General features: G+C 44.1%; 1 protein-coding gene across 1 annotated transcript in view; it reads left to right on the plus strand.

Annotated features, from left to right (window-relative positions):
• The window catches only part of LOC143768142 (uncharacterized), a 127,105-nt gene that overhangs the window by 97,343 nt on the left and 4,872 nt on the right, over nt 1-24,890 (plus strand). Inside the window, 5 exon segments of the mRNA XM_077256830.1 lie at nt 4,185-4,223; nt 23,815-23,964; nt 24,089-24,268; nt 24,346-24,469; nt 24,553-24,650. Of these exon segments, the coding sequence (XP_077112945.1) occupies nt 4,185-4,223; nt 23,815-23,964; nt 24,089-24,268; nt 24,346-24,469; nt 24,553-24,650 (591 nt within the window).

Below are 24,890 nucleotides of genomic sequence, written 5' to 3' on the forward strand. Positions count from 1 at the left end.
ACTGTACTGTGTTGGGGACGTAGCTGCACTGTACTGTGTGTTGGGGATGGAGCTGCACTGTACTGTGTGTTGGGGAGGGAGCTGCACTGTACTGTGTGTTGGGGGAGGGAGCTGCACTGTACTGTGTGTTGGGGGAGGGAGCTGGACTGTTCTGTGTTGGGGAGGGAGTTGCACTGTACTGTGTATTGGGGAGGGAGCTGCACTGTACTGTGTGTTGGGAGGGATCTGCACTGTACTATGTGTTGGGGGAGAGCTGCACTATAGTGTGTGCTGGGAGAAGCTGCACTATACTGTGTGCTGAGGGGGGCTGCAGTATACTGTGAGGGGGGGCTGCATTATACTCTATGAAGGACCATGGGGAGTGCATTATACTGTATGGGAGGTGCATTATACTGTATCGAGGACTATCTTTCCCCATCATTTTTCCTCAGCTGGTGTAAAGAAACTCGGGAACAGGCGTCTAACAACTTCAATGCCGTCTATCACGCTTGTTTAGCAGCCTGAACTCTGCACCTATAAATGCAGCCAAAATGTTTGTGTGATGTGGAATATGTGAGCATTAGTGGCCCCACTTTAAACTTTTACCCTGGATCCCACTTTCTCTAAAACCAGCCCTGCTAGTAGCTTGTCAGACAACTTTGACTTTCTGAAATGAGATGATCTTGAAGAACGAGATGTAATTTTGGACAACGTTAATCGATGTGACCTAACCTCTTGCAGGTGTGCAATGCAGAGTTCTTCTTTATTCTGGGCATCTCGCACTACTGCATTATTTTCTTGGAGAAGTGTCTTTCTTTCAGCAAGCTCTGCTGTGGCATCATCCATGTCGGAGTTGCTGAATTTGATGTGCCTTGGTGACAGGCGCTGGCAGCAATCATAGGTGGCAGATAAACGATTCAATGTGGTGGTTACATCTGCTGTGTCACTGTTAGAGCATGGAAGCGCTGCTAAATAATATTCAACTCTGTCCCATAAATCATTTAGATTGTCACGCAACTCATCTATGGTCGTCTCAAAGTTCTTTCTGTCCCTTGGTGTCGGTTTGGGACGTACACTATGTGTTGCGGTCAGTGTACACTCTGCTCCCTGAGCATCCGTGTGGTCACGAACATTATGCGTTTGCCTCACAGAAGGATCCAAGGAGCCTTTCATGGACATGCCTTTGTTAAGACGGTGGACAGCTCTATACTTGCTAGCAGACTATGCATATGCACGAGGACATTGAAGACTTAGGTCTGCTGTTACTATTCTGCCACCGATGTTTCTAGGTGAGATCTGTCTGAAGGAAGTGACCATGGATCTCTGTACAAGCAATGGTGGATAGGTTACTCACTATTTAGTCCTCTCTTGCCTGACCAGCTGCATGTAAATTATCCAAAACATAAAGTTGTAGCATACATAGTACATATGGGGAGAATCATGGTATGTAATATATACAAATAGTGTACTACCCTAAATATGTATGTCACGGACTTAATAGGGACAACTGCCAAAACAGAAATCCTAATCACCACAAGAACGCAGTTATATCCCGTAAAATATCACTTTTATTAATATACCTTTAAAAAACAGTATAAATGTATAGGCACAAAGGTAAGGGTGGTGAAACACTGAACCACAGTACACTGTACACATAGGGGCCTGTGGTACCACCCATAGCTAACACACACAGCAGCACTCAGTAATAAGTGGGTCCTGGGTCCCCCATTTGCTGCACACACCAGGTATGGTACATATACTTCTGTTTGCACCTATTTAGGTGTTTGATATCAGGCCTGTTCTACTTTATTAACTATGTTTTCTATTTATATGGGCTGGTATCTTATTATTACTGAGTGCTGCTGTGTGTGTTAGCTATGGGTGGTACCACAGGCCCCTATGTGTACAGTGTACTGTGGTTCAGTGTTTCACCACCCTTACCTTTGTGTCTATACATTTATACTGTTTTTTAAAGGTATATTAATAAAAGTGATATTTTACGGGATATAACTGCGTTCTTGTGGTGATTAGGATGTAAATTACCCAGCCTGGAAGATGCAGTGGATGAACTTTTAAATCATTTATTGACAATACCTTGACAAATGATGAAGTTGAGATGTCAAAGGAAAATGAAGGATTGAGGATGAGGTAGAAGATGGAGGTTGGAGGATAGCGGTGACAGGAGAATCCCTTCTCCAGCTCTGATGCACGTTTCTGCCAAGATGGCACTGACCAGAAAGAAAGGATGTGAGGAAGGAAAATACAGGAGAGAGACAGAGGAGCTTGGTGGGAAATTACAGCTGCAATACGTGAGAACATACTGTATAATAACAATGGCCAGTAGACAGCAGCAAAGGAACGACTACCATTCCAGTCCATGTAATTGAAGAGGATAGCTGGACAGCACATGCTACATTTTTTAATTGCTTGATGTCTTTTAATAGAAGCCCAAATGTCTAAATAAATATAGCATAATATGAACAGCAAGTTGTTTTTACATAGGAATTACGGTAATATGTTCATTCCTTTGATCTTTTTTTGTGGTGTTTTCTAAAAAAATCTGTGGAAAAATTTGCAATGTAAACATACTCTAAGAAGTTTTCTATAATGGGGATAAATCAGATTGGGGAAAGGGAACAGCCTTGCCTCGTTCCATCAGACGGATGTCTCCTAAAAGGTCAGTAGTACATCCCACATATTTTTCTAGCAGCTACTAAATTTCATTTTATACACCACAAAACTTGTTACAGTTTATATAGGAATTAATTTTGTAAGTTTTGCTTGTAATTCCTGTAGAGGAAGAATTATCCACCTGAGATTAGAAGACATCTTTCTGATTCCCTCAATAAACAAAAAGCTAACAAATCAGCAGTGCCGACACTTCAGTGAGACAGACAGGCACGCACACACACACGCACACACACCTCTCTTACATGCATAAAAAGAGTGTTCAGGACATTGAGAAGGGGGGACTGTGATAGAAAATTGCTAAATAGAGACACCTGGTGGATTTATCTTCTACAAACACATATCCCCGTCAGACTGATATGTCAGACAAGACATTACATATCACTACGAATGAGCGCTTAAAGGTTCAGTTAGGTTAATAAGATGGTGTTATATAGGAACAAAATACTTTTGTATACCTAATGGGTTAGGCTATGTGCATACGTTCAGGATTTTTCGTGTTTTTTCGCTATAAAAACGCAGCTCCCATTCCCGCACACACGCGGCTCCCCTCCGTACACCTCGTACACACGCGGCTCCGCTCCGTACACCTCGTACACACGCGGCTCCGCTCCGTACACCTCGTACACACGCGGCTCCGCTCCGTACACCTCGTACACACGCGGCTCCGCTCCGTACACCTCGTACACACGCGGCTCCGCTCCGTACACCTCGAACACACGCGGCTCCGCTCCGTACACCTCGAACACACGCGGCTCCGCTCCGTACACCTCGAACACACGCGGCTCCGCTCCGTACACCTCGAACACACGCGGCTCCGCTCCGTACACCTCGTACACACGCGGCTCCGCTCCGTACACCTCGTACACAAGCGGCTCCGCTCCGTACACCTCGTACACACACGGCTCCTCTCCGTACACCTCGTACACACACGGCTCCGCTCCATACACCTCGTACACACACGGCTCCGCTCCATACACCTCGTACACACGCGGCTCTGCTCCGTACACCTCGTACACACGCGGCTCCTCTCCGTACACCTCGTACACACGCGGCTCCGCTCCATACACCTCGTACACACGCGGCTCCGCTCCGTACACCTCGTACACACACGGCTCCGCTCCGTACACCTCGTACACACACGGCTCCGCTCCGTACACCCCGTACACACACAGCTCTGCTCCGCACACCTCGTACACACATAGCTCCGCTCCGTACACCTCGTACACACGCGGCTCTGCTCCGTACACCTCGTACACACACGGCTCCGTACACCTCGTACACACACGGCTCCGCTCCATACACCTCGTACACACACGGCTGCGCTCCGTACACCTCGTACACACACGACTCTGCTACATCCACCCTGTAAACCCCTCCTGACCCCACACAGAAACTTCCCCTCATCCAGCACCATGACAACCAGCACAGCAGAGTCCTGCAGACACTGAGGCCCCTGACCATGTGACCCCTGACTCCTCCCCTCCTGTGACCTCATCCCAGGTCCTGTGCGCACAGAACAGCCATATATGTGGTGTGCGGCTCTGCAGGTGGAGGTAGGTGCTGGAGATTCCCCATTACTGGGGGCAGGGGATATTAACCGCTTAGTGTCCACCAATAAGTCTTTTTACTGACCTGAGATATAAGAGAATTACCTCCCCACACAGGTGACAATTCAGCAGCTGCCGGCTGTACACTATAGCTGACAACTTGCTGCATCAGCCACAATCAGTGTTGGCACCAACCATGGCTGTTTAACCCCTTAAATGCTCCTCTCAATGGTAACTGCAGCACCTAAATGGTTAGCAGAGTGTGGGGGCTCCCCCTTAAGGCTATGTGCACACGTTGGAGATTTGCTGCGTTTCTGCAGCGTTTTTTCCACGTGGAAATGCTGTAAATCCACACTGGAATATTAAAGCAATGTTAATCAATGGCATTCCTGAATTGGTGTACACATGCTGTGGAAGTTTCCATCCTTATTCTTATTTTTTATTTTCCGCAACATGTGAATTCTTTTTGCGGATCTGCAGCGTTTCTGCACCCTTTGACTTCCATTGAGTCAGGCAAATCTTCAGGTGTAAACAGTTCTGCGGATTTGGTGCGGATATGCCGGCAGAAACGCTGCAGAAAAGGAAATGACGTTAGAAGGAGGAAGAGTGTGTGGACTTAGAATATGTGGGTGTCTGTGTGTCTCTGTGTGCGGATGTCTGCGTGTGTGTGCAGCTGTGTACGGTAACACTAATGCCGGTACTGTCAGTTATAGCGCTGCGGGATCATCTGAGGGTATGTTCCCACAGTCAGTAAACACTATGGGTTGGACGCTGCATGTATCCACAGCGTCCAATCCGCAGCAGCCAGATATTACAGCAAGAAATCCCACGTCCACTATGCATGCAGCGACACCCGCAGCTTCCCTGCAGCGACGGACATGTGGCGCGTCTTTCCAGACCGCAGCATGTCTATTTATCTTGCGGAGAGGCACCTATACATTGGACACCGGTCCAATGTATAGGGCGCGGTGATTCCGCATGGTTCAGTGAACACATGTGGAATCACCTGCGTTCAAAAGCCAGCAGTGCTTTGGACACAGCGGACATGTGCTGCGTCCAAAGCGCTACCGATTACTGAACGTGGGACGTAGCCTAATAACAGTTGCTGTTTTGTTACAGCATATGTAGGGTAATTATGTTAATGCTCCTACATAGGCTGGTGACTGTGTGTGTGTGTGTGTGTGTCTTTATTTAATATTAATGAGGGTATCTGGCTGAAGAGATTGAACAAGGAAATGACCTCACATTTTATTTTTTATTTTTAATAATATATCTTTATTTAGCTTACAAATCCGCATGAAAATCCGCATAAAATTTGCGTGGAATTTCAAATGCGTTTTCTGCCAAGAGAGACAGAATCCGAGCAGACTTATACCCATGTAAATCTGCAACATGCGCACATAGCCATAACCCCATTGTCACCCTGATATTATGATTGTGTGGTCCTAATGTTTGCCATGGCAATTCACAAGCATATAGAGGCCTTAAGGCCCCGTCTCACATAGCGATTTACCAACGATCACGACCAGCGATACGACCTGGCCGTGATCGTTGGTAAGTCGCTGGGGAGCTGTCACACAGACAGCTCTCCCCAGCGACCGACGATCAGGGGAACGACTTCGGCATCGTTGAAACTGTCTTCAACGATGCCGAAGTCCCCCTGCAGCACCCGGGTAACCAGGGTAAACATCGGGTTACTAAGCGCAGGGCCGCGCTTAGTAACCCGATGTTTACCCTGGTTACCAAAAAAAAAAAACAGTACATACTCGCCTTTCGGTGTCCAGGTCCCTTGCCGTCTGCTTCCTGCTCTGACTGAGCCGCCGTACACTGAGAGCAGAGCGCAGCGGTGACGTCACTGCTGTGCTGCGCTCTGGTCTCACTGTACGGCCGGATCTCAGTCAGAGCAGGAAGCAGACGGCAAGGGACCTGACGGACATCAGATGGTGAGTATGTACTGTTTTTTATTTTTTACATTTACGCTGGTAACCAGGGTAAACATCGGGTTACTAAGCGCGGCCCTGCGCTTAGTAACCCGATGTTTACCCTGGTTACCAGTGAAGACATCGCTGGATCGGTGTCACACACACCGATTCAGCGATGTCAGCGGGGCCTCAACGACCAAAAAAAGGTCCAGGCCATTCCGACATGACCAGCGATCTCGCAGCAGGGGCCTGATCGCTGGTACGTGTCACACATAGCGAGATCGCTATGGAGGTCGCTGTTGCGTCACAAAACTTGTGACTCAGCAGCGATCTCGCTAGCGATCTCGCTATGTGAGACGGGGCCTTTAGAGTCTGCCGGCTATAGCGGTTAAGTTAGTGACATTTAGGTGGTAAAAATACACTTCTTCGTTCCTGTCATGTCAATTTGTATTAATTCCTGAAAGCACCTGAAGGGTTAATGAACTACTTGACTGCAATTTTGAATACAGTGAGGGGTGTTGTTTTTAAAATGGTATCACTTTTGGGAGTTTCCAATATATAGGACCCCCAAAGTCACTTCAAAACTGAACAGGTCCCTAAAAAAAAGTATTGTAAGTTTCCTTGAAAAAATGAAAAATTACTGCTACATTTTTAAACCTTCTAAAATGCCAACAAAATACAATAACATTTTGCAAATGGTGCTGATGTAAAGCAGACATGAAGGAAATTATATTTATTAATGTTTATTTGTGGTACGACTATCTGGATTAGGCTGAAGTCACACTTAACGTATAAAAATTCGGTACGATTTTGACAGGCGAGAATCGCACAAATGTTCCCCGAACAGTGATCCGTATGTAATCCGTTTGCAATGCGAGGATGCGATTTCCTCACATCTAGTAACAGTGTGACATCGGTATGGCATCCGTATGCAATGTGATTTTAACATGAGCTCATGTACTACTACAGAACTACTGCAGAAGTCTGGTGGATGCACAGCTGATAGTCCTACTGAATAGACTGTCAGAATTTATATTATGGCAAGAAAAAAGCAGCTAAATAAAGAAAAACGAGTGGCCATCATTACTTTAAGAAATGAATGTCAGTCTGAAAAATTGTGAAAACTTTGAAAGTGTCCCCAAGTGCAGTGTCAAAAACCATCAAGCGCTACAAAGAAACTGGCTCACATGAGGACCGTCCCAGGAAAGGAAGACCAAGAGTCACCTCTGCTTCTGAGGATAAGTTTATCTGAGTCACCAGCCTCAGGAATTGCAGGTTAACAGCAGCTCAGATTAGAGACCAGGTCAATGCCACACAGAGTTCTAGCAGCAGACACAGCTCTACAGTCATGGACAAAAATTTTGAGAATGAGACAAATATTAATTTTTCCAAAGTCTACTGCTTCATTTTTTCTAATGGCAATTTGCATATACTCCTGAATGTCAGAGTGATCAGCTTAACAGCAATTACTGTACTTGCAAAGTCAATATTTGCCCAGAAAATGAACTTTAACCCCCAAAACACATTTCAACATCATTGCAGTCCTGCCTTAAAAGGAGCAGCTAACATCGTTTTAGTGATTGATCCATTAACACAGGTGTGGGTGTTGATGAGGACAGGGCTGGCGATCAATCAGTCAATCAAGATCAGATCAATTAAGTAAGAATGACATCACTGGACACTTTAAAAGGAGGCTGGTGCTTGGTATCATTGTTTCTCTTCAGTTAACCATGATTATCTCTAAAGAAACACGTGCAGCCATCATTGCACTGCACAAAAATGGCCTAACAGGGAAGAGTATCGCAGCTACAAAGATTGCACCTCAGTCAACAATCTATCGCATCATCAAGAACTTCAAGGAGAGAGCTTCCATTGTTGTCAAAAAGGCTCCAGGGCGCCCAAGAAAGACAAGCAAGCGCCAGGACCGTATCTTAAAACTGTTTCAGCTGCGGGATCGGACTACCAGCAGTGCCGAGCTTGCTCAGGAATGGCAGCAGGCTGGTGTGAGTGCTTCTGCACGCACTGTGAGGCGGAGACTCTTTGAGCAAGGCCTGGTTTCAAGTAGGGCAGCAAAGAAGCCACTTCTCTGCAGAAAAAACATCAGGGACCGACTGATATTCTGCAAAAGGTACAGAGAGTGGACTGCTGAGGACTGGGGCAAAGTCATTTTCCCTGATGAATCCCCTTTTCGATTGTTTGGGACATCTGGAAAACAGCTTATTCGGAGAAGAAGAGGTGAGCGCTACCACCAGTCTTGTCTCATGCCAACTGTAAAGCATCCTGAAACCATTCATGTGTGGGGTTGCTTCTCAGCCAAGGGAATCGGCTCACTCACAGTCTTGCCTAAAAACAGCCATGAATAAAGAATGGTACCAGAATGTCCTCCAAGAGCAACTTCTCCCAACCGTCCAAGAGCAGTTTGGCGCCCAACAATGCCTTTTCCAGCATGATGGAGCACCTTGCCATAAAGCAAAGGTGATAACTAAATGGCTCATGGAACAAAACATAGAGATTTTGGGTCCATGGCCTGGAAACTCCCCAGATCTTAATCCCATTGAGAACTTGTGGTCAATCATCAAGAGACGGGTGGACAAACGAAAACCAACAAATTCTGGCAAAATGTAAGCATTGATTATGCAAGAATGGACTGCTATCAGTCAGGATTTGGTCCAGAAGTTGATTGAGAGCATGCCAGGGAGAATTGCAGAGGTCTTGAAGAAGAAGGGTCAACACTGCAAATATTGACTTGCTGCATTAACTCATTCTAACTGTCAATATAACCTATTGGTACTCAGACATCAGACAAACACTAATAAAAACCAGAGGACAGCAGATTATGTGAAAATATAATTTTGGTGTCATTCTCAAAACTTTTGGCCATGACTGTACAACAACTGTTACAGTGCCTACAAGTAGTATTCAACCCCCTGCAGATTTAGCAGGTTTACACATTTGGAATTAACTTGGCATTGTGACATTTGGACTGTAGATCAGCCTGGAAGTGTGAAATGCACTGCAGCAAAAAAAGAATGTTATTTCTTTGTTTTTGTTTTTTTTTTAAATTGGGAAAAGTTTTTTCAGAGGGTCGTTTATTATTCAACCCCTCAACCCACCAGAATTCTGTTTGGTTCCCCTAAAGTATTAAGAAGTAGTTCAGGCACAAAGAACAATGAGCTTCACATGTTTGGATTAATTATCTCTTTTTCCAGCCTTTTCTGACTATTTAAGACCCTCCCCAAACTTGTGAACAGCACTCATACATGGTCAACATGGGGAAGACAAAGGAGCATTCCAAGGCCATCAGAGACAAGATCGTGGAGGGTCACAAGGCTGGCAAGGGGTACAAAACCCTTTCCAAGGAGTTGGGCCTACCTGTCTCCACTGTTGGGAGCATCATCCGGAAGTGGAAGGCTTATGGAACTACTGTTAGCCTTCCACGGCCTGGACAGCCTTTGAAAGTTTCCTCCCGTGTCGAGGCCAGGCTTGTCCGAAGAGTCAAGGCTAACCCAAGGACAACAAGGAAGGAGCTCCGGGAAGATCTCATGGCAGTGGGGACATTGGTTTCAGTCAATACCATAAGTAACGTACTCCACCGCAATGGTCTCCGTTCCAGACGAGCCCGTAAGGTACCTTTACTTTCAAAGCATCATGTCAAGGCTCGTCTACAGTTTGCTCATGAACACTTGGAGGACTCTGAGACTGACTGGTTCAAGGTTCTCTGGTCTGATGAGACCAAGATCGAGATCTTTGGTGCCAACCACACACGTGACGTTTGGAGACTGGATGGCACTGCATACGACCCCAAGAATACCATCCCTACAGTCAAGCATGGTGGTGGCAGCATCATGCTGTGGAGCTGTTTCTCAGCCAAGGGGCCTGGCCATCTGGTCCGCATCCATGGGAAGATGGATAGCACGGCCTACCTGGAGATTTTGGCCAAGAACCTACGCTCCTCCATCAAGGATCTTAAGATGGGTCGTCATTTCATCTTCCAACAAGACAACGACCCAAAGCACACAGCCAAGAAAACCAAGGCCTGGTTCAAGAGGCAAAAAATCAACGTGTTGCAGTGGCCTAGTCAGTCTCCTGACCTTAACCCAATTGAAAACTTGTGGAAGGAGCTCAAGATTAAAGTCCACATGAGACACCCAAAGAACCTAGATAACTTGGAGAAGATCTGCATGGAGGAGTGGGCCAAGATAACTCCAGAGACCTGTGCCAGCCTGATCAGGTCTTATAAAAGACGATTATTAGCTGTAATTGCAAACAAAGGTTATTCCACAAAATATTAAACCTAGGGGTTGAATAATAATTGACCCACACTTTTATGTTTAAAATTTATAAAAATTTAACTGAGCAACAAAACTTTTTGGTTTGTAAGATTTATTCATCTGTTAATAAATCCTGTTCTTGTTTGAAGTTTGAAGGCTCTAACTTATTTGCATCTTATTAAACCTGCTAAATCTGCAGGGGGTTGAATACTACTTGTAGGCACTGTAAGAGGAGACTTTGTGCAGCAGGCCTTCATGGTAAAATAGCTGCTAGGAAACCACTGCTAAGGACAGGCGACAAGCAGAAGAAACTTGTTTGGGCTAAAGAACACAAGAAATGGACATTAGACCAGTGGAAATCTGTGATTTGGTCTGATGAGTCCAAATTTGACATCTTTGGTTCCAACCACCGTGTCTTTGTGCGACGAAGAATAGGTGAACGGATGGACTCTACATGCCTGGTTCCCACCGTGAAGCATGGAGAAGGAGGTGTGATGGTGTGGGGGTGCTTTGCTGGTGACACTGTTGGGGATTTATTCAAAATTGAAGGCATACTGAGCCAGCATGGCTACCACAGCATCTTGCAGTGGCATGCTATTCCATCCGGTTTGCGTTTAGTCGGACCATCATTTATTTTTCAACAGGACAATGACCCCAAACACACCTCCTGGCTGTGTAAGGGCTATTTGACCCAATAAGGAGAGTGATGGGGTGCTACGCCAGATTACCTGGCCTCCACAGTCACCAGAACTGAACTCAATCGAGATGGTTTGGGGTGAGCTGGACCGCAGAGTGAAGGCAAAAGGGCCAACAAGTGCTAAGCATCTCTGGGAACTCCTTCAAGATTGTTGGAAGACTATTTCCGGTGGCTACCTCTTGAAGCTCATCAAGAGAATGCCAAGAGTGTGCAAAGCAGTCATCAAAGCAAAAGGTGGCTACTTTGAAGAACCCAGAATATAGCACATGTTTTCAGTTGTTTCACACTTTTTTGTTAAGTATATAATTGCACATGTGTTAATTCATAGTTTTGATGCCTTCAGTGTGAATTTACAATTTTGCTAGTCATGAAAATAAAGAAAAATCTTTAAATGAGAAGGTTTCCAAACTTTTGTTCTCTACTGCATGTATGTATGTATGTGTATATATATATATATATATATATATATATATATATATATATATATATATATATATATATATATATATATATATATATATATATATATATATATATATATATATATATATACACACACTACCGTTCAAAAGTTTAGGGTCACCCAGACAATTTTGTGTTTTCCATGAAAACTCATACTTCTATTAATCAAATGAGTTTCCAAATGAATTGAAAATCTAGTCCAGACATGGACAAAATTCGAAAAAAGATTTTTATTTGAAATAATGATTTTCTCCTTCAAACTTTGCTTTCATCAAAGAATGCTCCCTTTGCAGCAATTACAGCATTACAGACCTTTGGTATTCAAGCAGTTACAGTTATTTTAAAAAGTTTGGGCACCCCTATTAATCTTAAGCTTAATGTTTTATAAAAATTGGTTTTTTTGCAACAGCTATTTCAGTTTCATATATCTAATAACTGTTGGACACAGTAATGTTTCTGCCTTGAAATGAGGTTTATTGTACTAACAGAAAATGTGCAATCTGCATTCAAACAAAATTTGACAAGTGCATAAGTATGGGCACCCTTATCATTTTCTTGTATTAAATACTCCTACCTACTTTTTACTGACTTACTTTTTGGTTTTGTAACCTCATTGAGCTTTGAACTTCATAGCCAGGTGTATGCAGTCATGAGAAAAGCTACTTAAAGTGGCCACTTTCAAGTTGTTCTCCTGTTTGAATCTCCTCTGAAGAGTGGCATCATGGGCTCCTCAAAACAACTGTCAAATTATCTGAAAACAAAGATTATTCAACATAGTTGTTCAGGGGAAGGATACAAAAAGCTGTCTAAGAGATTTAACCTGTCAATTTCCACTGTGAGGAACATAACAAGAACTGTACCTGTGTTCTTCCATTTCCTTACTAAGGCCAGAAGTGGCAGGCCAAGAAAAACATCAGAAAGGCAGAGAAGAAGAATGGTGAGATCAGTCAAGGACAATCCTCAGACCACCTCCAGAGAGCTGCAGCATCAACTTGCTGCAGATGGTGTCACTGTGCATCGGTCAACTATACAACGCACTTTGCACAAGGAGAAGCTGTATGGGAGAGTGATGCGAAAGAAGCCGCTTCTGCAAGCACGCCACAAACAGTCGGCTGAGGTATGCAAAAGCACATTTGGAGAAGCACATTTCTTTTTGGAAGAAGGTCCTGTGGACTGATGAAACCAAGATTGAGTTGTTTGGTCATACAAAAAGGCGTTATGCATGGCGGCAAAAAAACACAGCATTCCAAGAAAAACACTTGCTACCCACAGTAAAATTTGGTGGAGGTTCCATCATGCTTTGGGGCTGTGTGGCCAATGCCGACACCGGGAATCTTGTTAAAGTTGAGGGACGCATGGATTCCTCTCAGTATCAGCAGATTCTTGACAATAATGTTCATGAATCAGTGACAAAGTTGAAGTTAAGCAGGGGATGGATCTTTCAGCAAGACAATGATCCAAAACACCGCTCCAAATCGACTCAGGCATTCATGCAGAGGAACAATTACACTGTTCTGGAATGGCCATCCCAGTCCCCAGACCTGAATATCATTGAACATCTGTGGGATCATTTGAAGAGGCCTGTCCATGCTCGGCGACCATCAAACTTAACTGAACTGGAATTGTTTTGTAAAGAGGAATGGTCAAAAATACCTTCATCCAGGATCCAGTAACTCATTAAAAGCTACAGGAAGCGACTAGAGTCTGTTATTTTTGCAAAAGGAGGATCTACTAAATATTAATGTCACTTTTCTGGTGAGGTGTCCATACTTATGCACCTGTCAAATTTTGTTTGAATGCAGATTGCACATTTTCTGTTAGTACAATAAACCTCATTTCAAGGCAGAAACATTACTGTGTCCAACAGTTATTAGATATATGAAACTGAAATAGCTGTTGCAAAAAAAAAACAATTTTTATAAAACATTAAGCTTAAGATTAATAGGGGTGCCCAAACTTTTTCATATAACTGTAATTTTGCTGAGGTAATTTGGAGAAATTCCACCCCATGCTTCCAGAAACCCCTCCCACAAGTTGGTTTGGCTTGATGGGCACTTTTTGAGTACCATACGGTCAAGCTGCTCCCACAAAAGCTCAATGGGGTTGAGATCTGATGACTGGGCTGGCCACTCCATTACAGATAGAATACCAGCTGCCTGCTTATTCTCTAAGTAGTTCTTGCATAATTTGGAGGTGTGCTTTGGGTCATTGTCCTGTTGTAGGATGAAATTGGCTCCAATCAAGCACTGTCCACAGGGTATGGCATGGCGTTGCAAAATGGAGTGATAGCTTTCCTTATTCAAAATTCCTTTTACCTTGTACAAATCTCCCACTTTACCAGCACCAAAGCAACCCCAGACCATCATATTACCTCCACCATGCTTGACAGATGTTATCAGGCACTCTTCCAGCATCTTTTCAGTTGTTCTGCTTCTCACAAATGTTCTTCTGTGTGATCCAAACACGTCAAACTTGGATTCGTCTGTTCATAACACTTTTTTCCAATCTTCCTCTATCCAATGTCTGTGCTCTTTTGCCCATATTAATCTTTTCCTTTTATTAGCCAGTCTCAGATATGGCTTTTTCTTTGCCACTCTGCCCTGAAGGCCAGCATCCCGGAGTCGCCTCTTCACTGTAGACATTGACACTGGCGTTTCTATTTAATGAAGCTGCCAGCTGAGGACCTGTGAGGCGTCGATTTCTCAAACTACAGACTCTAATGTACTTGTCTTGATGCTCAATTGTGCAGCAGGGCCTCCCACTGCTCTTTCTACTGTGGTTAGAGCCTGTTTGTGCTCTCCTCTGAAGAGAGTAGTACACACTGTTGTAGGAAATGTTCCGTTTCTTGTCAATTTCTCACATGGAATAGCCTTCATTTCTGAAACAAGAATAGACTATCGAGTTTCACATGAAAGTATTTTTTTTGGCTATTTTGAGAGTTTAAAGGGCCACTGTCACCCCCCTCCAGCCGTTATAAACTAAAAGAGCCACCTTGTGCAGCAGTAATGCTAATGGTTTTTGGTTCAAGTATTCCCAAAATAAAGCTTTTTGATACTTAGCCAAAATACCTGTCTTTAGCCAGGGAGGCGGGTCCTCACTCCCCAGCTTGAACCGCTACTCTGCCATCACTCCAATCTTCAGGGGCTGTCAGCGCCACCCCCTCCGCGCTTTTTTCTCTTCAAAACCGGCGCCTGCGCTGTGTTTAAGCTCTGGCCGTGTGAGGTCCCAGCCAGGCTTGCGGACTGCGCCTGTGCCTGCATTGCAGCCACCCTCCTTGGGAATCCCAGCCCCGCAGTGTGTTATGCATTATGCAGAGTGCGGGGCTAGGATTCCTGGGCATGCGCACTGCGTGTGTCAGCCTGTCACCCAGGTCCCCCGCCTTACAGCGTCTCATACAGTATACAGTACAGTATACAGTACAGTATGCAGACGCTGTAAGGCGGTGGACCTGGTGACAGGCTGACACACGCAGTGCGCATGCCCAGGAATCCTAGCCCCGCACTGTGCATAATGCATAACACACTGCGGGGCTGGGATTCCCAAGGTGGGTGGCCGCAATGCCCGCACAGGCGCAGTCTGCAAGCCTGGCTGGGACGTCACACGGCCAGAGCTTAAACACAGCGCAGGTGCCGGTTTTGAAGAGAAAAAAGCGCGGAGGTGGTGGCGCCGAAAGCCACTGAAGATTGGAGTGACGGCAGAGTAGCGGTTCAAGCTGGGGAGTGAGGACCCGCCTCCCTGGCTAAAGACAGGTATTTTGGCTAAGTTTCAAAACGCTTTATTTTGGGAATACTTGAACGAAAAACTAAAAGAGCCACCTTGTTAGAATGCAGCATTACTGCTGCACAAGTTGGCTCTTTTAGTTTATAACGGCTGGAGGGGGGTGACAGTGGCCCTTTAATGGAACCAACAAATGTAATGCTCCAGATTCTCAACTAACTCAAAGGAAGGTCAGGTTTATAGGTTCTCTAATCAGCCAAACTGGAAATGGCCCTCTATACACCTATGAAGATATTGCATTACAAACCAGACGTTTGCAGCTAGAATAGTCATTTATCACATTAACAATGTATAGAGTGTATTTCTGACTCATTTAATGTTAGATTCATTGGAAAAAACTGAGCTTTTCTTTCAAAAATAAGGAAATTTCTAAGTGACCCTAAACTTTTGAACGGTAGTGTGTATATCTCTCTAGATAGATTAAAAGCCGGCAAATGATCTGCCGCGTACAGTATAGAATAATAATAATAATAATTTTATAATATTTATATAGCCAACATATTCCGCAGCACTTTACATTATAGAGGAGACTTTTACAGTTAATAGACATTACAGCATAACAATAAACACAGATCAAAACAGATACCAAGAGGAATGAGGGCCCTGCTCGCAAGCTTACAAACTATGAGGAAAAAGTGGAGACACGAGAGGTGGATGTTAACAATTGCTTTCATTGTTCGGACCAGCCATAGTGTAAGAATCGAGTGTTCATGTAAAGCTGCATGAACCAGTTAACAGCCTAAATATGTAACAGTACAGACATAGAGGGCTATTAAATGCATAAAGCGTATGACAACATGATGCGAGGAACCTGATTATGGTTTAAGTTTTTTGAATGGGCCACACAGGGATAGTTAGGTGAAGGCGTTGAGGTGGTAGGCCAGTCTGAACAAATGCGTTTTTAGGTCACGCTTAAAACTAGGGAAGAAGAATCGGAAAAACGCGCGTTGGGGTAGGACGCAGCAATCCTGACATAATGTCCAGGTATTTATCACACATTAGTCTTTCTAATATGTGGTATATTTCCATTTGAATATTAAGGGTATACTTGGTCCGATGGACTTAACATGGACTTAGACACATTACAATATTGCTGGCAGGCTTTCCATTTTAGGATCTGATAAATGTTTACCTTGTTTACATGTTGGTATATGGCACTTTGCCTTATTTTGATATTTGTTGATCTGCCTATCAATAGGGTATTATTTTAGGTTAGTAAGTCTGCTATTTAGTACCATTGATTTCCCTTTTCACCCTTGACATTGATTTTTTGATAGCCACTAAGTCTATTTGTAACATCGTTAACCTGTATTTAGTATGTCTGATTGCTGTTTGTCTTTCTAGTTTGACCATGTTAAAAATACTTATTTCGTATATTTAGTTATTCAGGACTCCTTACCAGATGCGATACTCTAAAGAAAATGTCATGATATTTCTTATAAAAAATGTCGTGGTTTATTGGATTGTCCACCAAAAAGCATCATTGCAGCAAAACATAAAATAAGTGAAATAGTTACAAAGAGATTGGCCATTTGTCCATATCAAAGTTTGGTCCCCATCTTTCCTGAGATTCTGAATGGTAAATGGCTTATTTCTCTGTCATGGAGCATGATAGAAGCCCTCAAGAAGCACATGGCTAACTCACATCCCAGCTGTCCATCTCGTCTGTAGTCTGTGTGCAATGTGTGAAGTCACAGAGAGTGAAAAAGAAGCCAAAGAAAGAGCCCCCCTCCCTCCTGTGAGTCGTGGATATATATGTCCCATAGAGCATGTGTTCTCTCTATATGGTGTTAACTTTTACTCTGAGCTAAATATACAGGTCTAGCACATGTAATGTCAGCCAAACCTTCCATGAGGCTCAGTACAGAATTGAGTGTAATAAGCATAAATCAATAACCAATAATTAATATTTAACAGACCAATAGCATCCATCTCTACTTTGATATTAAGTTTTCTATGTAGTATACATGAATAAATTTATTTTGATATATTTTCTATACATTCCTTGTCCCCTTTGTTTGTTCGTGGGTTCTGATTAGTAGGTATCGGTATATTGTTGTTTTTTTATTTTTTATTTATTACAGGAGATCGAGGGCGTCTTTTGGATTAGCAGAACAATAAAAATGGCAAAACTTGGTCTTTCATTTCATTAAAATACTTTATTCTGCCTGTGTGTGTCTTTATTTAACTCTTAACAAACTTCTGGATTAGTAATGGATAGGTGTCTTATAGTTAATAAATAACATTTCCCACATGTCTACTTTACATCAGCACAATTTTGGAAACAATTTTTTTTTTTGTTAGGGAGTTATAAGGGTTAAAAGTTGACCAGCAATTTCTCATTTTTACAACACTATTTTTTTTTTAGGGACCACATCACATTTGAAGTCATTTTGAGGGGTCTATATGATAGAAAATAACCAAGTGTGATACCATTCTAAAAACTGCACCCCTCAAGGTGCTCAAAACCATTCAATAAGTTTATTAACCCTTTACGTGCTTCACAGGAACTGAAACAATGTGGAAGGCAAAAATGAACATTTAACTTTTTTTTTTTGCAAACATTTTACTTCAGAACCATTTTTTTTTTATTTTCATAAGTGTAAAAACAGAAATGTAACCATAAATGTTGTTGTGCAATTTCTCCTGAATACGCCGATACCCCATATGTGGGGGTAGACCACTGTTTGGGCGCACCGCAGAGCTTGGAAGAGAAGGAGCGCTGTTTGACTTTTTCAATGCAGAATTGGCTGCAATTGAGATCGGATGCCATGTGACGTTTAGAGAGCCCCTGATGTGCCTAAACAGTGGAAACCCCCACAAGGGACACCATTTTGGAAACTAGGCCCCTTAAGGAACTTATCTAGATGTGTGGTGAGCACTTTGAGCCCCCAAGTGCTTCACAGAAGTTTATAAAGTAGAGCCGTGAAAATAAAACATTTGTTTACACAAAAATGATCTTTTCCCCCATAAATTCTTAATTTCACAAGGGCAACAGGAGAAATTAGACCACAAAAGTTGTTGTGCAATTTCTCCTGAGTACATCGATACCCCATATGTGGAGGTAAACCACTGTTTGGGCGCACTGCAGAGCTTGGAAGAAAAGGAGTGCCGTTTTACTTTTTTGATGTAGAATTGGCTGGAATTGAGATCAGACGCCATGTCGCGTTTGGAGAGCCCCTGATGTGCCTAAACAGTGGAATTTCCCCACAAGTGACACCATTTTGGAAAATAGACCCCTTAAGGAACTTATCTAGATGTGTGGTGAGCACTTTAAACCCCCAGGTGCTTCACGGAAGTTTATAGCGTAGAGCCGTGAAAATAAAAAATCCTTTTTTTTTTCCTCAAAAATGATTTTTTAGCCTGCAATTTTTTATTTTCTCAAGGGTAACAGGAGAAATTGGACCCCAAAATTTATTGTGCAATTTATGCTGAGTAGGCTGATACCCTATATGTTGGGGTAAACCACTGTTTGGGCGCATGGCAGAGCTCGGAAGGGAAGGAGCTCCGTTTTGGAATGCAGACTTTGATAGAATGGTCTGCGGGCATTATGTTGCGTTTGCAGAGCCCCCGATGTACCTAAACAGTAGAAACCCCCCACAAGTGACCCCATTTTGGAAACTAGACCCCCCAAGGAACTTATCTAATGTGTGGTGAGAACTTTGAATGCCCAAGTGCTTCACAGAAGTTTATAATGCAGAGTCGTGAAAATAAAAATGAAAATTTTTTTCCACAAAAAAGATTTTTAAGCCCCCAAATTTTTATTTTGACAAGGGTAACAAGAGAAATTGGACCCCAATAGTTGTTGTCTAATTTGTCCTGAGTACACTGATACCCCATGTGTGGGGGGGACCACTGTTTGGGTGCACGGCCAGAGCTCGGAAGGGAAGGAACGCCGTTTTGGAATGCAGACTTTGATAGAATGGTCTGCGGGCATTATGTTGCGTATCTAGATGTGTGGTGAGAACTTTGAATGCCCAAGTGCTTCACAGACGTTTATAATGCAGAGTTGTGAAAATAAAAAATATTTTTTTTCCACAAAAAAGATTTTTAGCCCCCAAGTTTGTATTTTCACAAGGGTAACAGGAGAAATTGGACCCCAAAAGTTGTTGTCCAATTTATCCCGAGTACGCTGATGCCCCATATGTGGGGGTAAACCACTGTTTGGGTGCACGGCAGAGCTCGGAAGGGAGGGAGCACCATTTGACTTTTTGAGCGCAAAATTGGCTGTGGTGTTTAGAGACCCCCTGATGTACCTAAACAGCGGAAACCCCCCAAATCTAACTCCAACCTTAACCCCAACACACCCCTAAGGCTTCTTTCACACTTCAGTTGTTTGGCGTCAGTCAGCTCCGACATAGTGACGGATCCGTCACAATTGTTGAGAAAACTGTTCTAACGGACCCGTTTTTTTGACGGATCCGTTACTTGGGGGTTGTCTAGGAAAAGTATCTACTTTTTGGAGCATGCGCAATTGAAAAAGCAGATTGGGGCGACGGATCCGCCAAAATGACGGTAACGACGGATCCGTCGCCCATAGGCGGCCATTCTATGGAATGACGGATGCGTCACGAACCGCCATTTTGGCGCAGACAAAAAACGTTACAATGGCTGTCAATGTCTAGATGACGTCCGTCAAATCTCGACGGATCCGTCGCATGGTGGATGGAACGGACGACCATCCGCCACAATCCGTCGTTAATGCATGTCTATGGGAAAATAGTGGATCCGCCAAAAAAAAATGGCGGATCCGCTATTTGACGAAAATGGCGGTTTCAGACTGATGCCAAAAGACTGAAGTGTGAAAGAGGCCTAGCCCTAATGCCAACCCGATCCATAATCCTAATCACAACCCTAAGGATAATCGCAACCCTAACCCCAAAACAACCATAACCCTAATCAGAACCCTAAATCCAACACACCCCTAATCCTAATCTCAACCCTAACCTCAAACCTAACCCTAATCCCAATACACCCCTAATCCCAACCCTAACCTTAACCCCAATCCCAAACCTAACCCTAATCCCAAACCTAACCCTAATGCCAACCCTAATCCCAACTCTAACCCTAACTTTAGCCGCAACCCTAGTCCTAACTTTAGCCCCAACACTAACCCTAACTTTAGCCCCAACCCTAACCCTAAATTTAGCCCCAACTCTAGCCCTAACTTTAGCCCCAACCCTAACCCTAGCCCTAACCCTAAATTTAGCCCCAACCCTAACCCTTAATTTAGCCCCAACCCTAACCCTAGCCCTAACCCTAAATTTAGCCCCAACTCCTCTAGCTGCCGGCACTGCACATGCACCCGCCATTTTCTTACCGAAGGAAGAAATCAGCGGCCAGAAGAGGACACAGGAGGACCCAGGGACACCGGTAAGTATGATAGGGTCCCCGAATCCCCCTATTTCTCTGTCCTCTGATGTGCGATCACATGCGCCCGCCATTTTTTTTTGCCGGAAGAAGATGGCGGCGCCCATCGGGAGCCACAAGGAGCACCAGGGGAGACAGGTGAGTATCGGGGGGCGATCAGGGACCACATTTCTCTGTCCTCTGATGTGTGATCACATCGGAGGACAGAGAAATTAACAGAGAGATCGCGTTTTTTGGTTTTTTTTGCGATCGCCGGTAAACGGTTAATTACCGGCGATCGCAACTCGGGGGTCGGTAAAAAACCTTCGAATCATGTTTTCTGGGGTCTTGGCTACCCCCGGTAACCGAGACCCCAGAGAAAATCCGACTCTGGGGGGCGCTATTCACTTTTTCCACAGCGCCGTTAATTAACGGCGCTGTGGTTTAAGTACCCTTAGCGGCCGCCGTTAAATGGCGTATCGGCAGTCGTTAAGGGGTTAAAAAATAAACACTCAAAATGCATGTTCCAAATTATTATGCACAGCAGAGTTTCCAACCTTTTTTTTAATTATTTTGAACAAAATAATGGTCAATTGTGAAGTTATAAGCATTATCAGCTTATTATAAAATGAAATCAAACAGTTTTCAAGTGAAAACTTTATTCTAGGTGATGTTACATTTGCACATAGGACCCCTTGTTCGAAAGAAGCTTCTGAACTCTCTCGTCCATTGAATTTGTCAGTTTTTGGATGGTTTCTGCTTCAATTGTTTTGCATGTGGACAGAATACCCTCCCAGAGCTGTTGCTTAGATGTGAGCTGCCTCCTGCCATCATAGACACTCCTTTTGATGATGCTCCAGAGGTTCTCAATGGGGTTGAGGTCAAGGGAAGATGGTGGCCACACCATAAGTTTGTCCTCTTTTATGCCCATAGTAGCCAGAGATGCAGATGTGTTTTTTGCAGCATGAGACGATGCATTATCATGCATGAAAATGATCTTGCTGCGGAAAGCACGGTTCTTCCTTCTTGAACCATGGCAGGAAGTGTTGTTTTAGAAACTGCACATAGATTATGGAGTTCATCTTTACCCCTTCAGGTATCATAAAGGGGCCGACAATCTCTCTCCCCATGATTCCAGCCCCAAACATTACTCCACCTCCTCCTTGTTGGCGCCTTAGCCGTGTTTTCATGGGGTGTCCATCAACCAGCCATCCTCCACTCCATCCATCTGGATGATCAAGTGTTGCACGGCACTCATCGGTGAACAAAACAGTTTGGAAGTCAGTCTTCATGTATTGTTTGGCCCACTGGAGCCGTTTCTGCTTGTGTGCAGTGGATAGAGGTGGTCAACAGGATGGCTTACGCACAGCTGCAAACCTTTGAAGGACCCTGCATCTTGTTGTTCTGGGGACGTTGGAGGCACCAGCAGCTTCAAAACCTTGTCTACTGCTATGACAAGGCATTTTTGCAGCTGCTCTTTTAACCTTACGCAATTGCCTGTTGGAAAGAGTCCTCAATTTTTCCTTATCAGCACGCACACGTGTGTGCTGGGAATCAGCTACATACTTCTTGATTGTGCGATGATCACGATGAAGTGTCTTGGCAATGTTGATTGTAGTCATGCCTTGACCTAAATACTCCACAATTTGTTGCTTCTCAGCAGCCGACACATCCTTTTTCTTTCCCATTTTGGCAAAAAATGTAGGCTGCTTAATAATGTGGAACAGCCTTCTTAAGTAGTCTGGCCTTTATTTGGACACACCTGCCAAACTAATTTGCACAGGTATCTGCAATTGCTTTCAGTGATATAAAGAGCCCTGACACACATCACCATCAATGAGTTTAAATGACAAACAAAAAAATTCTAACCTTATCACTCCTAAACTCTTTGTGCATAATAATTTGGAACACAGTGTATAGAGAGGGGGGCCATGTGTGTGCCAGCAGGGGGGCATATATAGAGAAGGGGGCCATGTGCGTGCCAGCAGGGGGGCTTATAGTGACGGGGGCCATATACAGGATGAGATGGGGGGGCAGTGTGCCAGCAGCACAGGGGGGAGTGTGCGAGCAGCACAGGGGGGGCAGTGTGCCAGCAGCACGGGGGCAGTGTGCCAGCAGCACAGGGGGGCAGTGTGCCAGCAGCACAGGGGGCAGGTGTGCCAAGAGCACAGGGGGGCCGTATGCCAGCAGCACAGGGGGGCAGTGTGCCTGCAGTACAAGGGGGGCAGTGTGCCAGGGGGCATGTGCCAGGATGGAGGTTATATAGATACCAGCCAGGATGAGGGACATATATATGATTTGTAAGACGGACACTGGCATTATAAGACAGACACCCATTTAACAAAATTATTTTTTTTTCTCTTCCCCAAATTTGGGGGTGTGTCTTATAATCAGGTGCATCTTATAAAGCGAAAAATACGGTATATATCTATTCTGTCTATTCTATTGTAAGCTGTCAGTGTGACTTTACTGTACACTCCACATGAATTGCCGACTTTCAAAGGACACCCATGCATATTTCTCGCAATTCACCCTGAAGGTCCGTGTGGTGTGCGAGTTTCGGCCGACATATGGTGCAAATTGCAGCATGCTGCGATTTCACTTGCACGTATAATACGGCCGAGAAAAAAAACAGTGATGGGAGCTGCTCCAACGATTAAAATTGGTCCGAGTGCTATGCGATTTTATTTCTCGCATAGCACTCGTCTGTATTCCTCTCTGGTGTGACTCCGGCCTTAAAGGGATAAACATTTAAAGTTTGAAGATTGCTAATTTTTTAAACTTTTTCTCAAATTTCTGATATTATTATAAAATAAAGCAAAACATATCAACCTAAGTTTACCTTTATCATAAAGTATAATATGTCACGAAATAATATTCTCAAGATCAATTCGATATATAAAAGCCTTCCAGAATTAGCCCGGTCACGAAGGGGTTAACCCCCACAGTGCTGAGCCTGTGATAAATCTCTGTATTTGACTATAATGGGACTGTGTGTTATACTGGGGGCAGGACTGGGCCATGACTGGATATAGTGATCATGTGACACTGGTAACAGCTCTATAGATTTCTTACATGGGATCCTTATGATGTTACATCGTCATCTTCTCCCTATTCAGGTCCCTAAAATATCGGATCCTCTCAGTGGAGATCTTCTATATAAGAGAATTCTTCTGAGTGACCCTACAAGGATGGATAGGGACAAAGACAAGATGGCAGAGAGGATATTACACCTCACCCTAGAGATCCTCTTCCGGCTTACTGGAGAGGTGAGAGATTCTAATGATATTACATCATTCTTATCTATGGGAATAACAGATGGACAGAACTGGAGAGGTGAGGACTCTGGAAATGTCTGTAGTGAGATTTATTAATGTGTCTCTCTATCACCAGGATTACACAGTAGTGAAGAAGACCTCTAGTGAGCGCAGTCAGGCCCCTGTGTCTGAGGGGTGGGGAAGACCCCTGAGCCCAATAACGGGACCTCCACCTCACCCCCTGATACATGAGGACGTCGATGACCCGAGGATCCTAGAACTCACCTACAAGATGATTGAGCTGCTGACTGGAGAGGTGACACTGCTGGGACATTATACAGTAATGCTATGAAGGGATCGGGGGGATGATGGTATCATTATTATATGTGTCAGGTTCCTATAAGATGTCAGGATGTCGCCGTCTATTTCTCCATGGAAGAGTGGGAGTATTTAGAAGGGCACAAAGATCTGTACAAGGACGTCATGATGGAGGTTCCCCAGCCCCTCACATCACCAGGTAATAGACAGGACTAAATACACACGGCCTATAATTATCTGTATGTAAAGAATGAATTCAGTCCCTGTATGTGTTTCCTCCAGTTTTATCCAGTGAGAGGACAACACCAGAGAGATGTCCCCATCCTCTTCTTCCACAAGACTGTAAACAAGAAGATCCCAATGTTCCTCAGGATCATCAGGTAGATGGACAGAAGGTGTCATGAGATCTCCCCTATGATGTGTAGAAGGCTGTGAAAGTCTTGTGTTCAGTCTTGTTTTATCCACCAGTATAATAGACTGAACGGACAATTTATTAGACCCCCACCCTTTTGTATCTAGAACTATTCTGTTTGGAATAGACACATGATATATAAATGAGTAAAATAAAGAAATAATAAATGACCCCAAGTGCAGCATAAAATGAAGTGAGCAATTTTCAT

This window comes from Ranitomeya variabilis, chromosome 4 (assembly GCF_051348905.1).
Source record: "Ranitomeya variabilis isolate aRanVar5 chromosome 4, aRanVar5.hap1, whole genome shotgun sequence".
NCBI lineage: Eukaryota > Metazoa > Chordata > Amphibia > Anura > Dendrobatidae > Ranitomeya > Ranitomeya variabilis.